Source organism: Anguilla rostrata, chromosome 9 (genome assembly GCF_018555375.3).
Source record: "Anguilla rostrata isolate EN2019 chromosome 9, ASM1855537v3, whole genome shotgun sequence".
Lineage (NCBI taxonomy): Eukaryota > Metazoa > Chordata > Actinopteri > Anguilliformes > Anguillidae > Anguilla > Anguilla rostrata.
In genome coordinates this window covers 19,417,048-19,433,192 of record NC_057941.1, presented here as the reverse complement: position 1 = coordinate 19,433,192, position 16,145 = coordinate 19,417,048, and the positions used below count along the sequence as shown (strand labels likewise).

The 16,145-nt window shown below is 41.9% G+C and overlaps 1 protein-coding gene across 1 annotated transcript in view; it reads right to left on the bottom strand.

The window, feature by feature from the left end:
- Positions 1-759: 759 nt before the first annotated feature.
- abcg4a (ATP-binding cassette, sub-family G (WHITE), member 4a) overlaps positions 760-16,145 on the bottom strand; it is a 37,983-nt gene continuing 22,597 nt past the window's right edge. The window contains exons 4-15 of the mRNA XM_064350928.1: positions 15,715-15,847; positions 14,993-15,043; positions 14,682-14,827; positions 14,346-14,469; positions 13,457-13,571; positions 13,067-13,212; positions 12,516-12,614; positions 11,853-12,021; positions 11,103-11,203; positions 9,567-9,725; positions 8,819-8,937; positions 760-8,282 (exon numbers count right to left, since the gene is read on the bottom strand). Of these exons, the coding sequence (XP_064206998.1) occupies positions 8,057-8,282; positions 8,819-8,937; positions 9,567-9,725; positions 11,103-11,203; positions 11,853-12,021; positions 12,516-12,614; positions 13,067-13,212; positions 13,457-13,571; positions 14,346-14,469; positions 14,682-14,827; positions 14,993-15,043; positions 15,715-15,847 (1,588 nt within the window). The 3' untranslated portion in view covers positions 760-8,056. The remainder of the gene's footprint in view (positions 8,283-8,818; positions 8,938-9,566; positions 9,726-11,102; positions 11,204-11,852; positions 12,022-12,515; positions 12,615-13,066; positions 13,213-13,456; positions 13,572-14,345; positions 14,470-14,681; positions 14,828-14,992; positions 15,044-15,714; positions 15,848-16,145) is intronic.

Genomic DNA, 16,145 nt, shown 5'->3' with positions numbered 1-16,145 from the left:
TTGGAAAATTTATGACAGAGGAAAGTGAATTAAGAACCCAGCAAAAAGAACCATGTCAAGTTGTGTGCATCCCAAGGGTTACATATAGAGAAAGATCTCTGTGTGAAATACAAAGCTGCACTTTCAACCACAATAAAAAATAAACAGTCAAAAATGTGCGGAGATGCCCCCACACTTTGGATCAAATACAGACCACACTATTGCCGACTGTAGCTGGAAGTCTCAAGGGGTGAAGTATAACTGGCTTTACCTTGCCCAGAGAAGGAATGTTTTTGTTGGCAGCATCATCACATTAGGCATCAGTGCCCTGCACACCCAGGTGCCTTCTGGTTTATGGGGCACCTGCAGTCTTCCTGGGTCAGCAGTGAAGAAAGTGCAGTTCTCTGGCTCAACAGCAGGGTGGCGCCGTTAGTGATGCAGAATAAATACATTCAGGGGACAAGTGTGTTCATCAACGCCATACTGAATAGACTGAGGACATTGCAGTGAACATGCATGCTCACAAACAACACACGGTTTGGGAATTTCAAAATGGAGGCAAGAAAAAAAGAGACAAAAATAATAAACAGCGAGAATATCAAAATATAACAATTTAATCCATTTGGAAGTGTTGTGCTGCTTAGGACAGATAGTTTTCAATTCTTTCCAAATGGATCAATTCTGTACCTGAAAGTAATTGGTATGAGCAGGTAATCAGACACATAGTAATACATTAAACATAGCAATCAGATCTAGCAATAAATGTCCATAACTGTATGGTCAGTATAAATCCTTTTATTGGGATCATTTGAACAGATATCAGTACAGATAAATTTCACGTAAGCAGCTAAGAAATGGAGACTGAGCATTGGAAACAAAATAATCAAGAGAATAATGAGGGTAAGAGATTAGACCAGTAGCTTTGCCAGAGTTCCAATCATGGGAGAACCGGGTGAGTACACAGGAGTATGGGAGTTTGTGGCCCAGGGGGAACCTCTGATTTTTGGGTGTACCAGTCAAAATGTTGGTGTGCTGACACCAGTGGACATGACACGGATACACACACACACACACACACACACAATTTTCTTTCACATACCCCTTCATATTTCTATGACACAAACAGGCATACACCCACATGTATCTATCTATCTATCTATCTATCTCTTACACACACATACAGCAAGAGGTAAAATATGAAATCCAAAATATTAGGCAAATATATTTAATATATGCAAAAATATATTGCATAATATGCTTCACAATATATCACTTATTTCCACTTTCATATTATCAATTCCATGCAATATATTGTTGACAATATATCTTTAATATATATTCTTTAATATTTGAACAATATCCTTGACAAACTAAAACTGTATTTCTTAAATTTTGGATTTTACATTTTTATATTTCTGAGGACTGTCCCATAGAATATCAGGTAAACAAACTTGCTTGGTGGCACTTAAAAGTACTGAATCATCTCACATGTACAAAATCTTTTGGAGTTTCAAATACATTGGTCAAAAGCGAAGTTCTTATGGGTTAGACAGTCAATAAAAATGTCAACTGTCTTTCTGAGTCCTCCAGGTAAGACAGTTACTGAATCACTGTCAGAGGGGGATGGTCTTCTGGCAGTAGAAGTGAGAGTATTTCAGTGGTTTTGTAGTCATACTAGTTGCTTCTATTACAATGCTTCTATTATCCTTACCCTCCCCTCCAAAGAAATTGAATCAATAAGGGTAATACCAAATCTTCTGGTTTAAATACTTGAAAATACATGCAGTAAATGCAGAAAGGGTGGTGGGGTCCTTGTAAATGCATTGGGGTTTTTCAGAACTTAATAGAAGCTGCTTTTCCCATTCAATATGAAATTTAAATCTGGAACACTGGCCTCTTGAATTAATCGTAGAAACAGCATAGCACACCTTTATTGGATGACTAGGCTCTTGCATGCTGCCTCAGCATCTAAGCATGCAGCTTGTGATTGGACTGTAGCGTTGGACCATGTCTCTTTATATTTCATGTAAAGAAACCTTGGATGCCACTACCCATCAAGACAGGATGAATTGGGTGTCTTGATATACAGAACAAACAAACAAAAATTGCTGACCGGGCACTTTGGGTGCATCAACTTGGGAGATAAAATACAATAGGGAGGTTCACTGGATGGGAGCCACAGGAGGGGCTAAGTGTTCAGCGGCTTGCTAACGTCCCTATACCCATTGAAATCACAGGCCACTGACCTAGGCCTGACTTCATGTATCAAGATTAATTAGTTAGCCAGATAACTGCACTAACGGAACCCTCTCAAATCTGGAACATGGACTGAAGTAAAAAGAGCTGCTCTGAGATTTACTCAGTGAAGTTATCCAGCTAACCTAGTAATCCTGCTTTGTGAACTATCCCCATGGAGACAACTGAATCTGGCCCTGAGGTAAATACCCTGTAAACAATTCCTTGCAATTCCTTTCATTTATTTGTATAGCCGTATTACATTATAAACCATAAAGTTTATGGTTGTGTTGACTGGCCAGCGTTTTTATTTCAGGTGATTGAAAGATTATCTCGTCAGAACACACACACACACACACACACACACACACACACTCAAGGGTCAGACAAGGTATTACGGATGTGAGGAAGAGGTGCACAAGTATGGAAGCGAAACACCACTGCATGACCAAGCCTTCCTAAATATGACTACCAGTTCCATTCCAGAGAGATCTGCAGTTTGTCATAACATGCCTCAACCTTCTGAATGGCAGTTTGTTTAGTTCAGTCACATGACAATCCCGTCTGAAACTGGTGTTGCATAACCAGCTGATATTCAACACAGGTCTATCTGTACATGCATTCTGTGTGAAATAGCTAGAAAATGAAACATGCATATTCTGCATATCTATATTTCTACTAAATTGAAAGGAGGAGCTCCTTAAAAAGAGCAGCATAAATTCCAAGATGGCCTCAGCTGTTAAGATGCAGGGTAAGAGAGGGGACAGTGAAAGTAATTATTTAAATGAGTACAAGCTGGTGCAGTATAATGCAAAAAAAAAAAAAAAACCATTGTGATGTATCACTCTGCATTATGGTGACAAATGGCTATGGCAATAGTGTAATACCCTTATAATGGCTTTATAACAGATGCAATTCACAAACAGGCCTTCTACAGAAGTATTTACAAGCTCTGGTCCTGCGGCTATTTCTGTGTGTAATCGTCTTAGCTGCTGTTCATTCATTATGTTTGACTGGGCTAACTGAACACAGGCCGGAGCTTAATAGCTCTTCCCTGTTTATCTGCTTCAAATTGCTTTCAAAAGGGATGAGCTGCAGGATATGTGTCAGTGTTAATGAAACTGCGCAGGCTCTGCCAAGGGGTTCATTCAACACGGGTCTGCAAATACACTCGCCTGCTAATTAAACACATCCGGGTTAAAGCTGTCTCAATGAAGCTTAATAGTTGGTTCTTCAATTCCTCAGAGACACTGTCAGAACTACTCACAAGCAACCGGGCAGGATACCCATCCGCATTACAAACGTATTTAAAGGAGCACGAGTGAATCACTGTTTCTTTACATTGACACCAGATCATCTCCAACAGCCCAGTTGTTTCACAGGGAGCTTGCAGAACATAAACATGACATGTCAAATCCAGGCAATTGTTCAAGAAGGTGGATTAAAATGAATCTATTAAGAGCTGAGCTGGATCTAAGCAGTAGACGGTGTGCCTACCGGCCCAGAGCTGTGAATCTCTGCAGATCTCTGTCTCCTCTTTACCAATCTGGCACTACATCATAGTGCAAACCTCTGCATGTCACATTTTTCCAGATTGAGTCAAACATCTTTATATTTTACATACAGAAAAGGGTAGAGTCATATTCATATATATTTTTTTAAATAACTGAGGAATACGCTGATACCTTATGACATACCAAGGAAATACTGCTACACTCTTACTTTTATTGCACAAGCAATGGATTATTCTTGGAGATAACAAACAGACATAGACCATCTGTCTCGCTTGCATATGGACAGACTGATTTTCAGCTTCTATATGCCAAAACTGAAAATGCCTGTACACAGAAAAATGTTTTGTTTTCATTTATCTGAGGAAGATGATAGCTGATCCACAATCTATCCATTCAATCAATTCACTTCAAATGTTAAATATTGAACACAATACTTCATTTCACCTTCCAAGTGACATTTAGCAGCAAAACAATGAGTGCAAAAGGACAAAAGTATGTTACCTAGAATCCTATTAAGGCCACAAGAAAAATAAAATTTAAATAAATACAGCTATAGATAGCTGACCCTGTGTTTGTTAGCTAGGTGGACAGGGTTGATTTATGAGTGCACTAGGCAGATTTATAAATGTATAGCTTTTTCGTGCTGTGGCAAATCTAAGAAGAGATCATTTGGATGGGTTAAAAATGTGATGTCCACTGCTTCTTTTAAAATTCATACATGTGGGCAGAACAAGCAGAGACATAAAGAAAAAGATAGAATAACCAGATATATTACTTCTTTTACATTGTACCCTGGCAGTGTCATAAAGTGGAAGGGGGAAAAAACTATAATTTGAATTTCAAGAGTCAAGTAGCTCAATGACCCAGTCATCAAAAAACAGAAGACAACATCATGATGCATTATATTGCATATCTTTCATCAATCAGTTATTTAGCTTTTTTTGTCGACAGGATGAAATGTATATGCAAAGCAAAATGACACAAAATGCAAACAGTTTCTACTGTGTACTTCAAGGATATTTCACTGCATCTCTGATGTTGGGGCAAACCAACCTTTGTCAGCAGTTCACTCCATTTTACAGTATCATTAAAGGAAAAAAGTAATAAAAGCTAAATTCAAGAAACATACATCAAAAATGGTGCCTATGTACATTTTTACAGCATAACACAACCACTGTACAATTGTATATAGAGATTAATTATTTGAATTATAATAAGGAATAGTAATTAGCATAGATTGAATCGGATTTCTTTTCATAGCAATAAAGTTTAGTAGAACAAAATATGTTCTGGGTACATTGTAGTATAGGGTACTTCAACAAAGGGTTAGTGTGCAATGGGTAAAGGTTTGGGTGCAAACAATGCAGGTTGAGGAATCTACAGTTAACAGGAGTGGCACACACAATCTGTCTAACTTATTTGTTTCAGGCAACACTTGCTGTTCTTCACATATATACATTTGCCAGTCTTTGCAAAAGTGCACAATCACACAGAATAAAAAATTAAATAAAAGATTACAAGCTTACATTCCTTTACAGTACCTTTAAGTTCTAGGAGTCAACAATCACTGTTGATCAGCCCAAATACGAGTGGAACTGAGATCTCCAGGGTTCTGTACCACCACTGTGAAGTAAATGCACACAGGATATCCACTTCTACTACATTTTCAATCTCTAAATTTGACACAATCTGTAAGGATTTGCAGCTTTCTACTTCAGTTGCTTTTACAAGAGCATGTCTACTTCTAAGACTGATCCATCACAATGCAACATAATAGTTTCTTATTGGTGGTTGTTTCTTTTTTAAATGCAAATTAAATAAGTTTAAGTCCAAGGTTTTAGGTTTGAGCAGATACTGATGTTGTCTCCAGTGACTGCCCATGACTGGTATCCTTAGTGATACAGAAGCCAACTTGATTCACAAAGAACCAAGTGGTAAAAGACTGGATGTATCCTCCCAAGGCCACAGAGAGCCACGTTTCATTTCACAAACGTAGGATCACTGTCTCTTTTCCTCCATTGTCTTCAACACTCATTGTCTTCATTCAATCATCTCAGTGGATCTCATGACAAGAAGCATCAGAAATATTCAAAAGTCTGAAAAAATGGTCAATAACGATAGGCAAGAGAAAGAGGAATCTGTTCTAGAAAAGACACCATTCGATTCCATCACAGCAGAGTGTTGGACAGAGGCTTTACCTCTGGCTGACCTTCAGGAAAGGTGGGCCTCCTGTATTAGTTACAGGTTTAGCGGAAGATCCCATGTGGGTGGACCAGTCTCCACATGAGCATAAAGCATGCTGGGAAGACTCTGCTCAAGCAATGCAAGATACAGAGCCAAAAGTCAGTTTTTTTCCTCCCTGTTTTTATTACTGATGGTTTATTATTTTGCTAGTTGCTTGGTAAAAGCACAGTCTATACTGTTAAAGCATTTCTCTCTGATGAATGAAGGGTCCGCACGGCAACGCAAGATACTGCCTTACATGTTTTAGGAATTATAGTTTCTCTTGGCTGCAGAGGACCCAACATGTTTGCTATACAGAGTTTTCAGTGTGGAGGCCAAACCAAACTTTCATGTTTTAAAGTAGCAGTGATCAGCCTCTGACCTTTATGGCCCGTCTGTCCTCATAGATCTTGGAGCAGCAATGCTCTGCTGAGCCATGTTTGGAGGAATCTGTGCTGCATTAATAGGAGGTCTAATAGCTGGGGTGTACAGGAGCGGGGAGTGGCAGACTGCAGCTATGGTGGCTGGGGGCGCCTGCCTAGAAATCCCCTTGTTTCAGTCGAGTCTGGGAATGTGAAATCCCCCAGCAGTTTGGGTTGTCTCTTTGGGTGCATATATATACTGTTGTTTAACTGGGATTTATTTTAAGAACATCAATAACAGTACTTGTGGACTGTGCAAGATGCAAACATAAAATTAATTTAAAAATCTAAATGATAAAACACAAATTCTGAACTACATTTTTTCAAATGAAATTTACATCTAATTTAAATTGACCAATAATTATAACATTTAGAAAATACATTTAATAATTTTTAAAAGTCATTTTCACTATTGAGGAACATGGAGAATTTACTGTTCTAACAGGCTAAGACAAATATAATGAAGACCTGAAAATTATGTTTAAGTTCAAGTACATTATGCGTTCCATCCATTACATCAGTGAAGAGGTAATGATTGGGTTTTGCAAGTAATACAGAGCCTAACATTTTGGAGGGAAATTCTAATTGGCTAATTATTGTGTCCCCTCAAGACGTCCATGTGGCCCTCCAAATGTAAGACTTAATATTATTTGTTGCGTGTAGAATCATAGATCTCCTTTACACCAGTCATTAACATGAGCCTCGTATTCAGATTGTATCTGATTTAGCTGGTTTAAATTTACACCTGGCGTTAGTGTGTCTCTACTGTCTGCATTGAGGTCAGATCACAATCTAATTTCACTTCCCGCTCAAATGAGATGTCCTCCTCTCCTAAGTGTTCAAGTCCTTTGAAAGATATTATAACTGACTTGTTGCGGGCTAATGTTACTGTTATTTTTTAAACAAAAAAGGGTCGCTTGAACGATAAAGGTGGCCATCCATGAAGCCACGTATTTCTGCTTACATAGTTGCGTGTGTTTTAAAAACGCATTTGCATTAACACTTGTGTTCAATGTGTTTTCTCAATGCATCCCGGACCACCTCCAGAAGTGGTTTGGGTGATCGAATCACAATCCTACCTGAATGCGCCCCGGGCGCATTTACACCTGTATTTTATCCAATCCGATCACCCAAGATGCATGTTAATGCCAGGTGCAAAGGGAGTCATAGATATATTTCATGTAAACAATCTCTTTGATATCAACACTCAATGCAAACATTCTGGTAGATAGCAACATGCTAACACAAGCATTCTGTTTGATATCAACATTCTGTGTAAACAATTGAACATTCTGTTACAGGTTTCTTGTTACAGGCCTATCTGCGGGTTAGTTCCACAGAGGTTCCACTCCCTTACTACAGCCCAATTTGCAGTGGTAGTGGGAGTCATAGCTTAGAATTGAGAGGCCCTTTCTGAGGTTATGATCTATTTCTATTGCTACAAACTGGTATTGTATTAACCATGCAGACATCCTAAAACCTAAAATGAAACCAACAAAAGGGAATTTACCCTTCGGACACCTTCCTGGTATTCTGTTTTATAAAGGTATGAAGTAGTTTTGGAGCCTTATTTGTTGTGTATTTGTTGTGCAGGTTAGCAGGACCCTTGTGTGTATGTGCGTGTTTGATCTTAGTTTGTTTTTGTGACTGTATCGTGTGGGGGGGAGTGGGGGCACTTGGAACCTATCGCTCTGACTTGACCTTGTAGCGGAGAACCAGGTAGGTAGCCAGCCTCAAAACAAGGAAGAAGATGCCCAGGATGATGAAGTCCATGTAGAGCTTGGCATCCTCCACATCCAGCAGCTGCAGAACTTCCTCTGGCTTCTGGAACTTGCAGTCCTTCCCTGGGCAGTCCAGCTCCGAGCGGTTCATCCCATAAATGGACAGGATGACACCCTCAAACCCGTACCTGAAGGGAGGAGAGCAGGAAAGCATTTAGAGGACACTCTTGGGGTTAAGTCAGAGAACAAGACACAACAATATATGGGTAACAATGGAACATGCTGCAGTAAGCGAGGGCTTCTTGTACAAAATAGATACTTTTTGTACTTATTTCTTTATTTATGATTGCGCAATAATTATATCACCAACTGATCTGTGATCAGTTTACTAATTTTATTTTTCCCCTTAAAAGGTACCCTACAATATCCTAAGAAAATCACATTTCTGTGATGTAGCCAAACTGTCAAGGCTGTTTTGTTCTTTTCTATCTGGCTCAGGAAGTCTCCAGCAGGTTTCAGACGGAAGCAAGCGCTTGCCTGCACTCTCCAATAGTCTCAATGGTTTTTGCAAGGATATACAAAAACAATATTGCACATTGGGAGAAAATAAAAAAGGTGGATGAACAAATAAATTAATGAGCAACACAGCATTCCATGCCTCAAACTGACTGCAACATTCACCCGATTGGCCAGTTCTAACTGTGACCAGGCTGGCGGGACCCACCTGACGTAGGAAACATAGGAGCTCCACTGAAGGTACTTAGGAATGGTGTCAAAGTTGACGAAGAATCCAGAGAACAGGAGCACGGGGATGGCAGTGACGGGCCCCACAAACGTGGCCACCTACGGGACGCGGGCAGAACGACATGAAGACAGACAGATCAGCACCCACATCAATACGGATATCAAACACAAAGTGGGAGCGAACGAGGAGGACTGACTCATTCTGCAAAAGAAGCCTTCTACTGCTGAACTGAGTCAACCCTGGGGATGACCAAAAGTTTAACAACTTTTAAACCAATTATGATAAGACAGTGGTCCACAAACATTGTGTTCACTTATTGCATTCACCCTTCAATATTTGTATTCACTGATTCACAGTTTAACTAATTTATCATTGACAATACACTATACCTTATGTTTCCTATCTTAAGCAAATAATTAATAGATAATTTAATTCCAGTATTGCTTTTGATCTAAGTCTTGTAAAAGATATGTTACAAAGCTCCGTTGTTGCCATAAATGGTAATGCTGTTGTTAGCTCATGTAATATAAGAACACACTGCTGTTGTAATAAGCACACTATTGTAATGGACGTTGTCATGATCTTGTTTTAGTGTGACACATAATAGTAAAACGTGTTGTCGTTGTAATGCTATGTAAGTAGAGTACAGCACAATTATTAGCACATTAATGTTGTAACGCTACTGTAATGGGACCCTGCTCACACCCGTCAGGTGCACCGTATGTACCTGGAGGGAAGTGGAAGCCGCCCCGATCAGGAGGCCCAGGGACTGAGCCACCAGGGCGGTGGAGGTGGACAGCGCCATGAAGAGCAGGTACCTTCCCGCCTCAGGGGGCTGTTCTGTCATCCAGTACACAATGCTGCAGTACATGATGGGACAGATAACCTGGGGAGGGCGTGAAGAGAGAGCGGAGCACACAGTTCACCAGGGGGCACTGTAGAGCTAAACCATTCGTCTGGACCCCTGAGGCCTGGATAACGATCACGCTTTCTCTCACTACATCATAACCCGGTTCATATCAGCTTAAAGATTTTTAAGAATCAGTTAAAGATAATCAGTTAAAAGCGAGACCACAAAATTGTGTTTTTGATTGAGATTTAATTGATGAGACTGACTCTGCCATTCAAACAGAGTCTGGAAGTCTGTTCCAGAGACCAGAGGCTCTGACAGCAAAAGCCACATTACCTTTCCATTTCAACTCAGACTTTGGAACAGACGTTAGAGCTCTGCCCTTGGACCTAAGGCTGTGTGACTGCAGGTAGGGGACTAAAAGCTCAGATTTACAAGAAGGGGCTAGACCCAGGCTTTGTATGTTATCAATAAAGTTTTAAATCAAGACATTTGACACCAAGCCAGTGTAAATCTACAGGGGTAATGTGCTCAAATTTTGGTTCTAGTTAAAAGCCTTGCAATTGCACTTTGGACTAACTGGAGGCATATAAGGGCCTTCTGGTTTAGTATGGAATGTAGGGAATTGCAATAGTCCAATCTAGAGGTGATGAAAGCATGAAACACCTTTTCCAAATCTGGGACTGTGAAAAAAGTTCTAATCTTAGAAATGACCTGGAGCCAACAGAAACAAGATTTAACAACTGCTCGCGCTTCCTCCTCAAATGTAAAAGCAGAGTCAAAAATAACACCAGGATTTCAGACAGATGGTTTAATTACAGAGCCCAAGTAAGGTTGCTCACGAGGCTCATCACCAACATCAGCAGAACCACACAAGAGCCCAGACCCCTAGGACTGCTCAAGCCTCCCCGAGAGGTGCTTTGGACCAAAAAGGCACCTCGGTTTTATGTTGAATAAAGTTTTGAGACATTGAGTTTTTGATCAGTCAAACAGTCAAATAAAAGTCAGCCTGCTAAAATCATCGGGATTTATGGGCAGACACAACTGTGTATCATCAGCATAACAATGAAATGTCACGTCGATGAATGATGTGTCCCGAAGGAAAACGCAAATGGAGAACAAAATTTGCCCCAGAACACAGCCATGAGGCAAGTTATTTGCAAACAGCCTTTGAATAACAAATGACACTAGACCCTGTTAGGTTTCTACCAGAAAGGGAGGATGTGAACCACTCAAGTGCAGACCCGGAGACGCCTATCCATTTATCATACCTTATACACTGATGACTGCATGACAGCCAAAATGCATTCATGTCAGTCAGCATGTTCAGTGAGTAAACTGAGGTTCATTGAGTCTCCACTTTTGCCTCATCACAGCCAATCACACACACGGTAGTAATATAGTCTCACTCACCTGGAAGGGAATGTCTGCCGTGGTTTTGGCCAGGTAGTAGGCCTTCAGGCTGTACCAGTAATTCAGGTGTTCCCTCAGAAACACTGACATCTCTAGAGGGACTGTAGGACACAGAGAAACCCACAAAGGCCAGGCAATCATAAAACAGGCTAGCAAAAACTATGAAGTTTAAAATATCATGCCATCTTGCTGTCTCACAAGAAGATACAGTTCACTTCTACAGTGATAAGGAGTCACAAGGAGTATAAAACATGTTATGAAATACAATATCTACAATATGTCATATTCATACATCTATAACTTCTTCATTTAGAAGTTGACTTGGTGGCCTTTGTGATATTCGCTATTTAGAAAAGTTATCCTTATGTCTTTTTTTGAATCTTTATAAACTGTAATATAGCACCAGAAACTCCTGACACCAGTTAAAAAACACCTCTTAGACCACTGTGTCCCCAACCCTATCCAAAAAGGGATAGTGTGGGTATAAGACTCAGTTATGTTCAATTATGATTTTCATTAATAACAATGATTAGTTGACAGTTGAATCAGGTGTTTTAAAAAGAGGATAGAACAAAAGCCTGCACCCATACGTGCCCAACTCTGGTATGAATAAAAAACAGAGAAGGAACACAGCAGCTGACCGTCTGTAGATAATAGGTGCTCTAAGAAGCACGTTTGGTTAAACACCATGATCATAAGTACAGAAGCCAACACATCGTTCACATCTTCAATCCCCTTCCCTCTGCTTACAGGTGAGGACAGTGGGCATCAGGGCAGCAAACATGAGGAAGAGCATGGAGAAGAAGAGGAAGCCAGTGTTGTTGAAGGCTTTGTTGGCATCATTCCCAATGTTGAGGTACAGCAGGCCAATCAACACCCCGATACAGATGTGTGACATCACTCTGAGATGTGTCAACACCTGGAAACCAGAGAGACCGAACACACACACGCACACACACACAGTCACAGTGGAGCCTTTTTATTTCATTAATCTGTCATCTATTCATTATTTCATCAATTTATTCATTCATTCAACAGTGCAGGCATTGTTCTGACAAATATTTTCAGATTTTCTGAACAAACTTTAATTTCATTTCATTGAATTCTAGGTACAGCTGCACAGCTCTCTGAGAGTCTATACTGGTGGGACACAGTTGGCCTCTCCCACACCGGGGCAGGGTGGCTTTAAGTTGTTCGGGGTGGAGTTCTCTGGGTTGCCACTACATTATTTTCCCCACCGATATGTCATGCACCCACAGGCAACCAGCTGTCCTCAGTGAGAGGTCAGTGAGACACCTCTCCTCCAAGTACCGCTAGTTCTCCTGTAGTACTGTGTGGACTGTAGGAGGGAGGGTATCAGAAGGGTGCGTACACTTCAGCTCCAAGACAGTTAGTACATCATTGCTGGCATACCGTGTCCCTGCATATGGAGATGAAGGTCCTCTTAAACAGGATGCAGAACTGGGTGAAGGTGCTGGTGGCAAAGGTATGTTTCTCAATAAGCCCATAATCCTGTACACACAGACAGACAGGAACAGAGATTTTTTAAAACTACAATAAATGAAGTGCATTTAGAGTACTATTGATCATCCTACATTAATTGAAGCATCCTAAAATGTTGACTGTGTTTGAGAGATAGATGACAGTTCTGAGTTTTTCTTTCTCTTGCTCTTGCTTTCTTGATCTATTCAATTACATTTTTTCTAAGCAGGTTTTTGGTTTTGCTTCAATACAGCACTAGGGGGCGTTGGTTTCCATTATATTTTCACACAGAGATCAAAGCACATCAGGCAGTTTCGACTTCACTGGGCAAGAAACTGCAGTGAGAATCTATGTAGCTTTCTAGTGTGTGAGCACATTTTGTCACATGTGCAAATGTGTGTGTGTGTATGTATGTGTACATATGTGTGTGTGTGTGTGCGCGTGTGTGTGTCTACATGTGCATGTTCCAGGGTGGCACTCACGCTGTGGGGCTGTGACGGACAGGAAGAGGCGGGGTCATTCTTGTCGCTGGAGTTCTTCTTGGACTCGAGAGCACACATGCCCCCCTGCACGGCCTCAAACAGGGTAGGGTTCAGGTCTCCATACTCACCGGACGCCACCTCAATGACTGTGGAGGAAGCAAGGAGAGAAGTACATCACATTACAGCACATTACATTCATTTAGCAGACACTCCTATCCAGATAGACTTACAAAGCAAAGTACAGGAGCTACGGAAAAAAACAGTTAACACTTTTAGAGCCAGTAATCCAGCATACGCACATACACATACAGGTACACACACACACACACACACACACACATACAAACACACACACACACATACACACACACACACGCTGCAGAAACTCACTGAAATCAGCAGGGTTGTGGTAAGTGGGACAGTGCAGACCCAGGTTCTTCAGGTAAGGGATCAGGCATGGGACAGTCCCCTTATAGATGCACTGGCCCTGGCTCAGGATGTATAGCTGCCATGGAACACAAGGAGCACGGCGAGACTCACACAATGTACCCCACACTTCCAGCTGCATGCCAGGCATGAAAACACATATTCTGACAACAGTGCACTAAACTCAGAGAGTACATGTAGAAAAAGCCAAGTCATTACAGAGTGGTGGATGATTCGCCCGCTCACCCAACATGCAGTCACCATTTCTCTTTAAGTTCAGTCAGTGCTGTGTGTAATCTTATGGGACAATCTCAAGGAACTATCCTTAATCCTAATCATATTCCAGTTTCCAACAAGTAAGGCAACTGTGAAACCATAAACATTTATCTAATGTAGATAAATAGTATAGTCATCACCAGCCAGCTAAAAGAAGCAGGCTTGACATACAGCTAATAAGCTAGGCCTCAAAGTGGTCACAACGATACAGTAGACATCTGTACACAAAGGCCTGTAACTTAATCAAGCAAATCAATCATTTGATAATGATTGATACAAACACAGTCATGGAATGTAGTCTAAAGAAACCAGCCTAAATCCTGGTGAAGTTCTATTCCTGTGGTTCCCAACCCTGTTCCTGGAGATCTACCATCCTGTAGGTTTTCATTTCAACCCTAATTTGGCAAACCTGATTTTACAAAAATAGCATGCCCTTGGCTGGATTTGAACCTGAACCACCTGGTGGTTCTGACTACACCCTCACACTGCAAAACCAGCACACTCCTTCAGTCATTGGGCCTCCCTGACCTCCTGGTGCCCCTTGACCAGAGGAAGATGAGGCAGGATGGTATTTCACCTTGTCGAACATCTCGAAAAGTTTGGCGCTAGGCTGGTGGATGGTGCAGATGATGGTCCTCCCACCCAGGGCCAAAGACTTCATGAGGGAGACCACCTGGAAGCAGGAGGCACTGTCCAGGCCACTGCCGCGCGCCAGCACAAAGACACAGAGGACAGGAGACACTGTCAGCGGACGCATACAGGCCCCACTCGGTGGAAAAGTGCTAGGGCGTAAAAGCAGGCGAGAGTTCGTTATATGGAAACGTCATGCGAAACGCTCCCAGCACAGCTAGCCTTGCGCTCAGGGGCAAAGCCAGGTGACAATGCAGTTTGACAAAGGGTTTCAGTTTCGCACCTGGTGGGCTCGTCGAAAAACATGACGGGCGGGTTGTTGACCAGCTCCTGAGCGATGGCAAGGCGCTTGCACTGGCCCCCCGACAGAGAGATGGTTCGAGTGTGAGCACATTCCTGGAGTCCCAGGGCTGTGAGAATCTCATCAACCTGGAAAACAGGCACACACACATACACAAGCACACACCAACACATGTATTACCCACATTTAGAAACACTGGTGATGGTCTCTCATTAATTAATGACATATTTGCACTGTGCTTCTTCACAGATGGCTGAGCTGACTGGTACTGTGACTGTGTGCTCTCCACTCACCAGCTCCTTCTTCACATCTATGTTCTCACTCAGCTTCAGGTTTGCAGAGACCTGAACAAACAGAGGACACCCCATCAGCACACTTAACCGAGTTAACTTACACCGGAGTAACAATTTCTGCTCCCATCAATCAGCCAGCTGCCATTGTTTTCCCACCAGATCAATGATTAAATTACAGCCGACCAGTTGTTCAACTTCAGTTTCATAAGGCTTGAAAAAGAAAGGTGAACAGAAAAGAGGCAGTAGCTTTAGTCACCAGTAGAGGGCAGTGCCTTTCTTGCCGGGCAGTGTCTTTCTTGCCGCACACTGCCTCCCAGTGATTATCTGGCATGCTTTTGCGCTTTTGCTTCTGTTCCATTTTAATTTAAATATGCTTCCTTGGCATTCATCAAAAGCCACAGCACAGCCAGCATTTAAACAACTAATCAGAATGCACGGTGCTACCAGAAAATGTTGGCCATTTAAGTGAGGTAGCTTGATCTTACCCAAGATCTTACCCCTGCTCAGAACAGCACCCACCCATCTGAAATCAAAACATTCCAATAGGGCTGGGATCTATTACCAGAACAGCACGGCTGTACATGTCCTTGTATTTACTCCTAAACTTAGCGGTCACAAGACTGACTGACCACTTCCATACAGTATTTTTTGGAGGTAAGAGCTCCAAGTGAAACTGCACACTGAACCCCACTCCCCTCAGCGGTTGTGACTTTTGACCTCACCATCATGGCCTCCCGCGTTGTGAGGTGCGGCAGCAGCATGTCATCCTGCATGATGTAGCAGGACATCTTCCGGAAAGTGCGGAGTTCCCGGGGCTTCCCATTCACCAGGATCTGGCCCTTCATCCCCGTCTCCCTGTCCCAAGGGAAAGAGTGCCAGTCGGCCCGTAATTCTGCCCCTCCCCTGACACAGCACTACCCTTTACAAAATCAATGATTTTGTACTGGGTTTCCATAGTGACGGAGAAACCACTGTGCTCACATTCCACCTCCATATCACATCCCCTCCTTTTTAACTGTCATCTGTCAACTCTTCTCTTTTCTCCCTCTCTTGCCCTAATCACCCCCTCACCATTTGTTCTGGCCTCCTACCAACAAATCCACCCAGCTAACCAGCTAAGGTAGCCTATCTTTGCAGTGACCTTCACCCTTCA